General features: G+C 39.4%; 2 protein-coding genes across 2 annotated transcripts; one reads left to right on the forward strand and one right to left on the reverse strand.

Annotated features, from left to right (window-relative positions):
• Positions 1-2,411: 2,411 nt before the first annotated feature.
• LOC134079668 (heart- and neural crest derivatives-expressed protein 1-like) lies at positions 2,412-4,101 on the forward strand. Its single transcript, XM_062535760.1, has 2 exons — positions 2,412-3,082; positions 3,288-4,101. Exons 1-2 carry the CDS (start codon positions 2,600-2,602, stop codon positions 3,381-3,383), a joined length of 579 nt encoding a protein of 192 aa, XP_062391744.1. The 5' UTR covers positions 2,412-2,599; the 3' UTR covers positions 3,384-4,101.
• A 1,166-nt stretch (positions 4,102-5,267) lies between these two features.
• sap30l (sap30-like) lies at positions 5,268-11,756 on the reverse strand. Its single transcript, XM_062537302.1, has 4 exons — positions 10,991-11,756; positions 8,747-8,869; positions 8,144-8,242; positions 5,268-6,828 (listed from the first exon to the last, which is right to left on the reverse strand). The coding sequence occupies exons 1-4, from the start codon at positions 11,174-11,176 to the stop codon at positions 6,700-6,702; spliced, it is 537 nt and encodes a 178-aa protein (XP_062393286.1). The 5' UTR covers positions 11,177-11,756; the 3' UTR covers positions 5,268-6,699.
• Positions 11,757-14,711: the final 2,955 nt, after the last annotated feature.

Consider the following 14,711-nt stretch of genomic DNA (forward strand, 5'->3'; position numbering starts at 1 on the left):
AACGAAAAAACGTCACAGAGCCTTAACATGTCCGCTCACACCAGTCCAATGGCTTCACTGCATCTGTCTACATCTCTGTCGAAACCTTACTTCTGCTCTCGTCCTTTAGTGACGTTACTGGGGTGCTAGTTCAGCTCCAGAGTAGCTGAACTAGTGTGTTTTGATGTGGTGGTGCCCTAGAGTTAGGATGCCATGTAAGTGCGGTGGTGATTTCCGCGGCTCGTGGATGAGGCTGGTGGGTGAGGTGTTGAAAGGCATTCTCCCTCTCTCTCCTTAGGACCAGATGCCCAGACCTGTCTGCTGATTTAGGATCTCTGCTGGCAGTATGTAAGCCATCTGACACAGGAATGCATACACAAGGTAATGCAAAGCCTATCCACGCAATGCAATGAAATGCAGAGAAACGCTGTAAAAAGAGGAGCTGCACGGATGTGGCACATTCACCATCCGTCTAAACTCTTCTGCTTTCTTTTACTCTCCGTAGCGCGTTACCACATAGATGGATATACGAAATCTGATCAGCTTCCCATCCATCTCCAAACCCACTGGAAGAGCTCCAGGGCATTCAGGGCCCAGATCCTACTATCTGAGGTGTGGGCACTGATAGCACTTGAGAGTCCCTGCTCCCTGTGCTGATTTAGAATAGGATCCTATGGCTAATGCTGGGATATTCTTGTAGAGAGCCTGTTTTATTTATCATCCTCAAATTCTGTACAGATGACCAGAACACAAACATTATACTTCTCACCCATTTCAATTGACATATTTTATTGATGATGCCAAAATATAGAACTAGTTCAGTTGTGTGAAATATCCCTATCACAGCTGTACTATATAAATAAGGCTCTACTATCTATCAATGTGTTAGCAACACCAAGATCACGGGTTCAGTACATCCACTGGTGCTGTCTGTCTACCTGCACTGTAAGTCAATTTGATCAAAACTAAACGCACCTCTGACTAGATGCTGTATTGTATACACACAGAAGTTACAGCCGAAGACAGAAAAAACATCAAGAACTCAACAGGAACACAGGTACGTCTTGATATGAGGATTTGAACAATGTGATCTGTGGTTATTTTTGGTCATCCTTCTCAGACAACTGTGTACAGATAAGCACTCACAGTGGTGCCGAACCACATTCAGTGGTGCCTAACTACATTCCAGAGGTCAAAAGATCACCCCTCACAGATACATCTACGAGAGTGGGAGCAGAGAGAAAGCAGAGAGAAAGCAGAGAGAGAGAGAGAGAGAGAATGAGACAATGGCCATACGCTTTGTGTTTAACTGTTTGTTTGTGTTTCTTTTTTCTTCATTTATTTCTGGTGTTTGTTCTGTATCCAGCTTTAGTGGTATTGTCCTCTGCACAGGCATCCCACTAACGCACATGAGACTGAAACTGAGCTGAGACTGGAGACCAGACAGCAAGTCTGATAGAGAGAAGGAGCGTGAGTGAGACAGAGAGGGAGAGAGAGATGGGACTTTACATGCACAGATATCTTGAGGCTTGGGAGAGCACAGAGACTATTCTCTCTCTCTCTCTCTCTCTTACACAAACAATCCGTCAGAAAACGACAACAGGACATAAACATCATAAATTGAAGATGGAGCAACATAAAAATTGCTAGTAGAAAAATGTAATAACTAAAAGTTATAACAGATAATATCTAATATAAATGGCAAAAACCTGGCTGCTAAAAGTAAGAAGAAACTAAAATCAGATGGCTGGTCTACAAACTTCACCAGAATAGGTTTAAATATATAAAGTAGTCTATTCTATGTTCACATTATGTTTTAAAGTCAAACATGTTAAATCATTCATCATTCACCTAGTATCATTATCATTATGATGATGATAATGATGATGATTATTATTATCATTATTATTATTATTGGTAGGCTTAGGCTTTAACACAAATGTTTCCCTCTGCAAAAGGTGTTAATGACGCCTAAGATTATAGTCAGAAGATCCCAAAGTTTAGTTATACACTAACATTGTAAATGTTTGTCACTATATTATTATTATTATTATTGTCATCATCATCATCATTATTATTACTATTATTATTAGTATTGTTTTTAGCATTATTATCGTTATTATGTTTGAACACATACTGGCTTTGTTTATGCAAAAATAATAGACAATAGCCCACACAGAATCCAACATGTAGAAAACATAGCCAGCCTACTTATCACGCAGCCTTATTATTTCAGAACCTCTACTTTAATGAGCTGGTAAACAAACATCAGTCACTTGGCATGTAAACCAGAAGCAGCTCTCATAAACTAATCTCCACCCTGCTTTGTGTATTCTGACCTATTGGCTTTCAGCCCGCTTCGCTATACCCAAGTCAGGGACGAGGTATTTCTCCAGAGATAGATTCTCGTTGGTCTCTCAACATAGGCTACCTCAAATGACAAATACTTGATAGGGCGTATCAAACAGTCTAAATATAGGTTGTGATATATGGTATAGCATACATCCAAGGCATGTAGTGTGTGCGAGTTGATTTTCCTACAACATCGGAAAATATAGAACTTTTGCAGAAGACTCGAAATACCTTTGAAACAGTTCTGGGACTCTGAAGTTCTGGGAAAATGAACCTAATCGGAAGCTATCACCATCACCATATCATGCATGAGACATTTTCTTTAGCGCAACGGTGTCACCAAGACAACCCCTACCTCCGTAGCTGGCTGAATAACGGAGAGCACCCTATAGATCTCCAAATACACTCATCAAATTGGACAGAATTTGGAGAAGCTGTATCGGTTCATGGGAACCAGCAAGACTCCTTTGCAGCCGAGATGGTCAAACGGCGAACAAGCGCTCCTAAAAAGGAGCGTCGGAGGACGGAGAACATTAATATCGCATTTGCTGAATTGAGAGACTGCATCCCCAACGTTCCCTCGGACACGAAACTGTCCAAGATAAAAACACTAAGACTTGCCACAAGTTACATTTCCTACCTCATGAATGTTTTATCCAGTGGAAGTGCGACTGAGGGGTTCAAGGCTGAACTGCAGAACTGTGACAACACAGACTCAAAAAGAAAACGAGAGATTAGAGAAGTTATAAAGGTAAGTTAAGTGCGTAAATTCGTTCAAATCTGTCAATGAATGCAGTCGCTAACAATATTTCCTATAGGTCTACCTGCTATAATTTAAGTGGACCAAATATCAGTGACAAACCAAGTTCAAGTAAAAAAAAGCCTACACATGCCAGGACTGACATTTGATAGGACTTGAAATACTTTTTGAACAGCTATATGCCTTTTTTTTCCAGAATGAAGACAAGCCAGAGGAATATTGTCGTGAAAAGAAATTAAAAGGACGAACTGGATGGCCGCAGCAAGTTTGGGCACTTGAGTTAAATCCGTGAGGCTGTTAGTCTACGAGGAAGCCAAGTGCTAAACTGCCTAAATTGGCTATACGTGCAATCAGATTATTTATAGAACTACATATCTGCTTCAAACCTTTTTTTTTTTTTGCAACGGCTTCCATACACTTTGTCACATGTTTGTCTAAGCTTATATCACAGATTCCACATCATATCACAAATAATTATACCTAAAAGCTATATGGATTTATGTTTAATTTAAAACTGAATTGATTGAATTCAGGATTTAAATTAAATCACTCTGAAAATGGCTGGCGTCTCCAATCTACCTCTCAGGGCTATGACGCTCGTTGCAATCAAATGGATGAGGCCACTTTATTAACTTTTGATGGGGGAAATAAAGTTCCGTCTTTTGTAATTGCTAATTTGTCCTTTAATCAAATAACAAAATTAGGCCTATCGACATTTTAATAGTTTACAGTAAGAAATGCGATTGACACAAAATTACAAGTGGTACTTGTGTCTTGGCACTTGCGTTTTTACGCATATCTTTGAGTATTTCTTTGTCATTTTATTATTGACTATTACCTCACCTGAACTTTTGACTTAGGCTATGTCAATCAATTATACATGATGCTTGAAGTATTTTTCACTGCACAAATGAAAATGTTGTAATGTGACGAGGATGGCAATACTGTGGCCTACAGGTAAAAAAATAAACACATTTGTCATTAAATTCATTTTTGTAGTAAAAGTTAGCAAGCAACTTCGATACAAGGCAACGTTCTAAGAGGAAAACTGTTTTCTGAATTAAGCCACCACAAAACTAGTCCGGCAATCCGTTCAGGAAACTCTGCTTGGAAATTATTGCGTGTCGAGTAGCGCACGCACCTGGTCATGGGGAGTTAACAAGAAATCCAACATCACCAAACAAGGCGTGCATGAGGGATTAAAAAAAATATTCCTAGCGGTTTTGTTTTAGTTTTTGTTTTAAGTTGTTCTCCGGGGTGATCTTTCAGGGGAAATAACACCTTCTGGACTTCATCCTTAAATTCACCAGTTTTAGAGGACAGTTGAATAAGAAGCACTGGAGCATATTGGAAATGATTTGAGGTAAATCCCTCAGCATTCTCATGCAGTAGGCTACTGCTGCTTAACCAGTTCATTAGCACACTAGCAACTGCCCCTAGTTAAGAGATAGCTAGTAAAAATGAGAGAGATAGCAAAGACTAAACAAACACGGCAGTAATAGTTCTTGGGTTGTCTCCCTCCCCCAGATACTCAACTTCCCTCACTGGCGTCCCCATGTGGAAACTAGCAAAATAACCTGACGTCATAGAATACACTACACACACACACACACACACACACACACACACACACACACACACACACACACACACACCAAGTGGAACATTCTCAATATTCTACATGGATGAAAATGCGAGGATTTGGTTTCTCTGGAGAATAAAATTGTCAGGGGAGATAAACACATGTTATGTATGTCATGAGACCATCTCAACTTTTGACTTACATGCATACAATTTTTTGTCAAGAATCAAATCCATAGGCCAGACAGGCTGTGATTATGTATATTGGATACTACTGGTGTAAGCAATGAAATAAGACACCATTTTACATCCAGCAGGCAGTCACACTAAATAACTCCATTGGGCTATACAATGACCATTGAACTGCAAGTATGAACTTCATCAAATCAACAAAGTCAAAGAATGCTAAAATGAACGGACTGCCCTGTAACTACCGTAGGGATAAGTGATAGCTTAGATGCAGGCCACATCGCATTCTCTAATGTACTTTAGTTGTGGACTGGCTTGAAAAAGTATTTCATAGCTTATTGCTAAAAACTGAAGGTTTGCCCATATGTAATATTTGTATATGACATTCAGGACATATAGCCACAGATCTGTGTATAATCAGTTTATTATTTAAACCAATGCACAGACATATACATACAGGTGCCCTACTACAAGGAAGTCAACATAGCACAATCAATGTGTTAAAAAAAGATGAATTAAAAAGTTGGGAGAAAAAAAAAACAACTCACAGTGACACTAAGCTATCTGTGAAATGTTAGCACTGCCATGTGTGCGAAGGAAAATAGCACATGTGAAAACAAATGCAAACTAATAATTAAAAAAAAGGTACTAGGGCACCAATGGTTAAGCCAGCGTTTGGCATGTGGTCTACGTGAGCAGGGAAGGAGGAAGGGGCGCACCATTCCTTTTGGGAGTTTTTTCCATGATTAATTAAACTCACTTACGGAACCACATGATTTCTACTGACCAAGAGAGCAACTGGTTTTGAGAACCAGCCCAGACTCGCATGGTTCTGGTGTCAGAGCAACGTGTCTGACTCAGTGTTGGCCATTGCCTTCATTAGTATATAAATAGTCCCCTCTGTCTCCTCAGCCAATACTTTTAACAGCATTCCATTACGGCTATGTCAAGGTGTGACATCAGAATAGTAGATCTTATTTATTTACTTTAAATTGTATTCATTTATTTTCTTTTTAACGAGAGCTGTATAGATTTTAATCACATTAACAAAAGGTCACATTTGTGACCTAAGGTCTATTTTACAGCTGAAAACACAAAGATAAATTATGATACACATCAGTATTAAATTTAAAAATGACCAGAACACAGTTCTACAGTAAATCTAATTTGCCTACAAAAACTCCATCATATAGAAGTACTGACGTTTCATGAAGACAAAGCAATATATATATATTCATGCCACTAGTTCCTAAGCAAATGAAAAGACATATCAGAAAAGGACCTATCTGGTGCAGGTATGTGCGAACACGCAATCGCTCAGACACCCACACACACTCAAGACACACACACACACACTCACTACCTCATGTACACACACACACACACAGAAGCACACTGCTATAGTGTTGAAGAGCATATAGCACTCCGAGCCAGCCAGCCGCTCTCTTTGCCCACCTCTACTCCTCCACGTTGAGTATATATGTATGTGTATGTGTGTGTATATATATATAAAACCTTTAGCATGTCTGTTGACATTTCTCTTTCCTTTCCCTATGGTTTGGCACAGGAAAATCTTACTCTTGATAACAGTCAAAGCTAGATACGAAATAATATCGATATTCTTAAGGCAGTTACCCTAGACTGCTTCACCCTAATGGATGTGGAATTATCTTTTTTTTGTCTTTATTTTTTTTTTCTTTTCTTTTGTTGTATTTAAGCCTTCATCTTGACTTGTAGACCGTTGCCCAACTCTGTAGACAGTGGGTAGGAGTCAAAGGCAGCCGTCTCTCGGCAGAGCTCTACTGTTTTTGTTTTGCTGTAGTGCCTCCCAGGGACACTCATTCCAGCTGCTTGCTGCTGTCCGGCTTCTGGTCCAGCCTACTCTTGCTGCTCTTCACCATGTAAATGAAGTAGGTGAGCGTCTCCTTCTCGTTCACGGGAATATTCCGGAAATGGCGGCTCACCGTCTGAAAAGTAGACATCAAACAACAAAGCAGCTCAGCAGGATGATAGACAGCTGAGAGTAGAAGTTGTGTTTTGGCGATTGCGTCAGAAAGAGGAATGTACGACCAACTAATGGCAGGCAGTCACAGGCTGCGATTATTAACTTGCGCTTATAAACGATGTGTTAGACTCATTAAGAGGACCACGTCCTTCACCACCTGGGGATACCACTCCCTTCTCTGACACACACAGAAGAAATCCCTCCCAACAATCACTCATTTGTCAATCTATAATGGGGAACAAAGTTGTTGTTTTCAGCCTTCAACTTAAACATTGTTGCTGTACATTTAAGTGTAAATGTGCATTTCCATCTGCCATGTTTTACAAGACACACCTGTAACATGGGTGAAATAAGTAGTCAATGGTTGCGTTTACATGATGTTTTTTTATTCCGAATTAATTATTCGGAATGAAATAGTTCAGAATTAAAATATTCTCCTTCGAGTTTACATGGAAATAATAATTCCGAATTGGGATTTACACGGAACATACGTTAATTCCGCTTTATTGTATTCCGCTGAACGTCTGGGGGTTGGGAACGATTCCGATTGGACAGGCGGCGCATGAACGTAGCCTAATTAAGCTATACCGGAAGAAAACAAACTCTGGCTACCGTTTTTTTTTGTCATCTTGGGTTAACTTTACAGCATGGACAATAACATAATAAAAACTGTTTTCGCAGTCATTCTGATAATAAACCTACTATTTAACCAGCAGCTCAACAATATTATAAAGTGTCACGTATGCTAGCTGAGAAGAGTATGAATAAGCGTTTACATGGTCTCTTTTAAAGCGGAATTAATTGTTATTCCGAATTAACTTAGTTTTATTCGGAATTAAAGCCCTCATGTAAACGCAGCAAATGTCATAGCCACAGATTTCTGCTTTGGATCTCCGTCAATTCACAGCCCAGGTCCATTTGTATGCACATTTATACGTTACACTTATTCATTAAGCAGACACTGTTGTCCAACGTGACTTACATGCATAAAATATATTAGGCCTATAGGGGAGAACACTGTCCCCAGAGCAATTTAGGATTAAGTGCCTTGCTCAAGGGGAAACTGGGAATTGAACCCACATATTTTCAGGCTACTGTACACTAGCCCAGCTCCTTAACCACTACACTATCACTCCACTACATTTTTTTTTTCTTTTTACGTCTCCATAGGGAAACATGCATACTGAACAACATGCCAGTGAGGCTTGACTGACTGACCAGAAACCAAACCAGTTGTGTGTGTGTGACACAGTTGAGTGACAGAATGACAGAATTACCTCTGCCAGCTGGGCTTTGTTGAGTCCTGGCCGGGTTTGGAGTTTGTAGTGCCTCTTGTAGCGTCGCAGTGTGTTCACCTGCAGTTGAAACAGGTCCACCTACAACACAAACACCATCCCCATGTGTTCAAATTCTCAGATGCAATTGAAGCCTTCTGGCTTGGAAAAAAAATCAAAGGATGCCAGCAAATAAACTTCAAATTTAAATTATTTCAGGGAAGACATTTGCCAGTTTTATTAAATACCACTCGGATTAATTTCAAAGATCAAGATCATTGTGAATCAGAAGTTGCTTCTTAAGTTGCTTAAAGGAGAATGGGCTCATAAACATGCCCCCAGAGTGTAGCACTCTAACTGTCAGGCAGCAACTTGAGCAAGGTAGAACCAAAAACATTTCTTTCTCTCATATGGACAGTACTCAGTGACCGAGAAAGAGATCCATGTGAAAAATCACCAGAATTCTCCTTTAAGAAATGTTGAACACTCCTTTCATAGACATGACAAGAATCAGACTGAGGTTAAGTTCAAGCAGTCCAACAGAGTAACCACAAAAAGTAATGTATGCACTTTCCCTGTTCCCCATCACCATCTCCACATGCTCACCTCAGGCACCTCAACATCATGGTCAGGAGACTCTCCTCCATCATCGCTGGTTTTCCTCTTCCTTTTGTTACGAACACTTTGAATGAAGTTTTTGTGGAAGTCGCAAATGTACAGATGACGGACCTACAAATACAACAAATGACACACAAATGTCATGTTATCCATCAAACATCACCAATATTGGAAACCAATTTCAAACGTAAGTTAATAGTGCAGATTAATTTTTTGTTGTTGTAGGCTACACTGTCCTGGGGTGATTTCAATTAACCTTGAACATGCACAAAATTAAATTGCAAAATGACAAACGAGCAATGGAAACACATGTATGTCTTAAAAAAAAGGAGAAAAAAAAAAACCTCACAAAAGTTGCATGGATAAGCCATATGTGCTCGCCTGATGTGGTTTTTCCAGACATGTCGAACAGTATTTTGCAAAAGTTAAATGGAAACGCACTTTTCGTATCGGTGCAAAAGGTGGATCATAAGGTGATGTTTTTTGTGTGGTAAGATAAAGATGACATTTTTATATTTTTATATATATATATATATATATATATATATATATATATTGCATGCATACAAAATGCATGCATTTATAAAGATAAAATTGAGAAGATAAATGCCACATAATCCCATTGAAATGAACCAGTTGCAAATTGTGTTTTGACTTGTTGAACATATCGATCAATACACCAGAGAACTTTTAAAAGCTTTGGAAAAGACTTGTGAAAGACTACATTCTCACAACCTCACACCTAAAGACAAGTCACAGATTGTAGGCACAGACTACGATTTTACAAAGACTGTGAATCCTGCATTGGTCAATGTTTACAAAACTGCAATTAGATTCCTTTCAATTATCTCCCATCCTGCACCAATATCAACAGGAACCCAACGAGGCTTGTATAAATAACCCACAGGCCATTCCTATCGGTCATATTTTCGTGCTTCTGCAGCATTGTTTCATGTGATATCCCAACCCTCAATGTTATGTACCACGACATGAAATTAGTCTCCATACGCATAAACAGATAAAGGTAAAGTCTAAGTGTTTCCGCCAGGTCGTGTGTTTTCGGCAGGTTGTTATTCTAATAATTTATATGAAAGGAAATACCAAATAATCCTGGGCTTCTGTACTTTAAAACCCCTTCCTGATCGGTGCTAGAGAGTTCGCTTATTGATTTACTCATAGATACAATAAAGCTTTCTTATATCTATGGATTTAATATAGTTCACGTCACTATTTGCATGAGCCACGGCTAAACACGTCGCAAAAAGTCATGAAAAAGACAGATCGGATTGCCTCAACACTACTAACCGATGGAGATGACAGGAGAGCAACTCCAGTATAAGTCCCATGATTTGTTTCCTACTTTGAAAATGTAGTCTCCGTCTTCGAAATCGCTTGAAAATTGTATGGGGTCATGCTACACTACGTTTTGAGAAAAGCTGTAGGAAACCCAGAGGGCTACTGACCATCGTTTGGATTAACACATTGTAACATTAATACAATGCGATGCTACTTGTGACACATGGGCCTAACGCTTTGTCGATGCTATTTAGTAAAATATATAAGTGGTCGCTTGTATGATTAGAAAAAAACATGTCAAAATTAAGTATGTGTACGTTGTGTGTTGATCAGATTAGCCACCCCATCCTGAGTTCAACGTAGACACTACGGTTCCATGCTTTTCTGGTGAGCCATAAACGACTCCAGACAAACTTCCTGACAACACTTAACTTGACGTTTTTTCATCTTGTCGACAGGATCCACTCATTTGATCTGGTTAACAGACGCCACCAGCTTACACATCCACGTGTACCAATAATTGTTAGCAAGCTAGCGACATTATTCTTGTTGAATGCGAGCAAATGGTAGCAACCGGACTTCCAAATCGGTTAGCTTAGCAACGTTATCGCTAACTGAGGGCTTCCTTGATGGTGCGGTCGTCGTTGTTTGTCACGCTGAGCTGAGCAGTTAGTAACGTTAACGAGTAGAACTAATGAACAAATGCGAACTGTATGTTACGTGCCTGCAACACACAGCCAGATAAGTTTGATACACACATTATACTATTATTCAATTCGTTTAATGACGGTACCAATTCATGGGATATTTACATGCCACATGTAACAGTTAACTTAACGTTAGCCGAAGCTAACATTACTGAATGACTAAGTTAGTGCATGACATGATTCCTGCATGTTGTGTGATCTGAAACATACGGCAACGTTCGTTACTTACGCTCTTGTCGATGTCCAACTTCAGTTTCTTCTGGGAAATGCTTTTCTGGATCCTCTTGCTGAAGGAGGCGTTTCCAGCTGATCGGCCGCAACGTTCACCATCCTCAATCAAACAACAGCTTTGACCATAGAACGGCGGGGCAGGGGGACCATCGTGGCTGTCTTCTTCTGTGCTAAACCCATTCATATTGGATGACTTCGGATGTTTGCTCCTTCTTTAAACTAGTTTTAATGTCTACGCTGACAAGGCAACTAACGATGCTAGCTAGCTCGCTCGCAAGTAACGCAAACGTTAATCCTTTGAATGGCGGAAAATATGCAGCGGAGATGGAAAATCTCAAAACGCCGCCACTTAACGTCGCATTATCTTTAGAGTTCGTCGCAACTACACATAGTTACTGTGAAGCTTGACCCCCGAGAAACGTACTAACTACCTACTCTACTGACAACTTACGCCAACTTTGCTAACGTTTGTCAATAGTTGTACAGGTAGCGAACGTTAGCTAAGTAGTTGCTATCTATCCAGCAGTAAGCAAACCTTTCGCCATACACATCGGTGTTATGAGAAACACATAGTTAGCAAGCCACAGTTACATAGTTTAACCTCACATAACTTGACATTGATGCAGGCCTCCCGATTTCGCCAAGTCACAATATAACTTTCCTAAAATGCCTAAATCGTACACTCGTAAACTGCATGCAGTGTGAAGGCACGGTAGTCCACTCGACACGACAAGACCTCTCTTGAACAGATTGTACAATAGAACACGTTCGGAAGTCCTGGCGGAAGTTTGCCTGATTGTCCCCTATTGGCCAGTATCCTTAGCAGGCGGGCCTCCACGTGTTATTATTGACTGTGATTGGACTTTAATTATGTCGCTCTGTCGTAGTTCACTTCCGTACTCAATTGTTCTGCTGCTTGAAATTTCAAATTGCTATGGTCGCTCCAACTCTCTGCTCGATAATCATATAGCTGCTACCCGTCAACTATGTGGGACTAGTTCCAACATTTGTCATGTCTCACGTACGTGATTGTAAATATAAAGGATCTCAATCGAACCAAACCTAATATATTTGCCCTTTCAATAGAATAGCATAGATTAAAAAGTCCAAACACAAACAACTGCGCAATGCGATTGAGAGACTGCCATCACTGTTTGCTCCAGCTTTGCCTTGTAGCCTACGTGACACTCGCCGAGTGATACAAGTCAGTGGGCTTACCTACACTCGTTATTGAATACGGTAACTTAATGTCATCACCGGGCGAGCATAGCTCTTTTGTGCATATGTAAGCCTAGCATAAATAGGCAATCATGTTTTTGTTTGTCTAGCCTATTTGTGATGCGACTGGCTTAGACTTTAACCGACCACTCTCACGAAATATTGGCTAATCATTTTAAAGCAAAGAGATTCGAAAATGAAGACATGCGAAATATTGTCAACACCAACAGCTGGCCACACTGATAATAGAAACATGCATGCCACATCTCTGAACATTTGTCAACGACAGCAGCCAGATCCATTCATTTTGGTCAATCGGTCCCATTCAAGGGGAGCTATAAGCCTAATTTTTGGCAAGGTATAAGCCTACCCTAGAGGTAGAAAACATGATGGCATTGCATTTGGGGTAGCGTTTGAGTTTTTTCAGCCTCTTTATGTCCATTGTAGCCTATCTTACAGGTGAATTAACAAAAGATGTCCCCACAAAACTTCCATATTTACAATAATCAATATTGTTTGTTTTGCAACTTTCCAGAAATGTTATGTATTAAATGTAGGCTAAATAAGCCATTATCTTTCCCATCTTTTTTCCCTTTGGACATATTAGAGTGAAATGTAATTACTGTGAGTTGAATTTTGTCATTTTGAATCTAAAAATATTGCCAGAAGCATTTTTAAAAAGCCATTATGGCCATTTTCACAACTCTGAAGCAGAAACGTCCACTTCAATTTACAAACAAGTTATAGCCTACTATACAGTAGAGGAGGTTGTTCATATATGATTTGTAACCTATGGAAAGTAAATAGGCTACAGTTCTGGAACATTATACTGTGTAGGTGTTAGGCACTCATTCGATTTGTTGTTGTATGTTATGATGACCATAGCCTACGTTTATTTATCATTGTCTTTATTGGAATTCAACAAGAAGATAGAGGAATAAAACAAAAACAAAAAATGGGCATGGTCCAGGTAGTCTTCTGCATCCATCCGATTGGTTCTTTTTGCAGCGTTCCCTCTTCCAATCTCGCAAGAGGGAAGCTGAAGCTGGTTAGTGGTTGGTACTGGCGCATGGTTCTGGCTCTGACACATTGGTACCAGAAGTGGGACGGAGATGACGACACTTTTGACAGATCAAAGCTGGAAGAGTTCATTGCTCACCTAAAGTTGAAAATGTGTGTCCAAAGGTTTCTATTCAAAGAAACTTTATGAGGCAAGCTGACACTGTATTACAGGAATACAATGAAGAGGGTCACCCGAGATAGTTCAGATGACTCTTCCACTTCATGCTGTCCATTATGGTCCTTATAGCATTGATGAAACAAAACATGTAACATGCCTGAGACTTTTGTGCAGTAACATGAGCTTTCAGCAAATGTATGAAGACATTGTTAAAAATACAGCATTTCAGGAATTCCAGGAATAATATTTCACTCAAGTAACCAAAAAAATCATTTTGATCCTGACTTTTTCCAATGTTAAGATTTAGCCTATGTTCTGTGCAAATTATTGCATATTTCATTAGATTGAGTCTCAACATAGACATACTATTTCAGAAAACTTCCCACACAAAAAGTTAATGACACATTGTAAATAATCAGCAATGGAAGTGTTTGAGCCTTTTCACCTGTAATATCCCTAAGCTTATAACAGAAATAAACAGGGTGATGACACACAAAAAGCTACTACCAATGCAATGCCATCACTTATTTTCTAACTCTCGTGAGACTTATTCCCCTCATATGTACCGTCCAACATCTCTGGCTCAAGGACTATAACCAACAGGCCTAAGCTAACTAAATTCGACCGTATTCAAGTTTTATTACAAATACAGATTCAAAACATTTACAACTATAGTCAAATGTGTTTCACAGCTGAGCTGACATCAACTTCCTAAAAACCCCCATAGGACCTAAAGATGCCAAAATTGCCATGTTATGAACAAATATGGACTTTTAACTATCTGACTAATTAAACAGTAAAGATTATTCAAATTGGACCACTTCAGACAGTTTAACCAACTTGACAATGGCCTAAAATGGCCAGTCAGTTTCCACGGAGAAGGCCATTCTTTGTGAAAACTGTTAATAAGTCAGATAAAATCAGTTAATTTTCTTCATGATGTAATTTTCTTAAATGTTTCATTTTCATCTTGCACTTGTAAAGGATGTTAGTTGGATCAATTAGACTATACAGAATTCATCTTTAGCTCTCATGCTGAACTTGGATGTACTTCTTGCTTCCACAGTTACAGTAATGACTAAAACATCTTTTTCTACCATACCAAGGTTGATGAGTGGATTGATACATCCCTTTAACCATCCACCTCCACCATCAGTTACCTCCCATCTGGACTTTGTTCACTGGAAAGGTTAAACCAATCAGTGCATGTTTACATATGTTCCTATTCTAGTTGGCTAGGGTTACTTAGCAGGAAGTTTCATGTAACCTATGATGTGATTATACATTGTTCTTCAGTCTTTTCTTTAAGCTAAAGCTAAGC

The sequence above is a fragment of the Sardina pilchardus genome, chromosome 5 (assembly GCF_963854185.1).
Source record: "Sardina pilchardus chromosome 5, fSarPil1.1, whole genome shotgun sequence".
In the NCBI taxonomy this organism is placed as follows: domain Eukaryota; kingdom Metazoa; phylum Chordata; class Actinopteri; order Clupeiformes; family Clupeidae; genus Sardina; species Sardina pilchardus.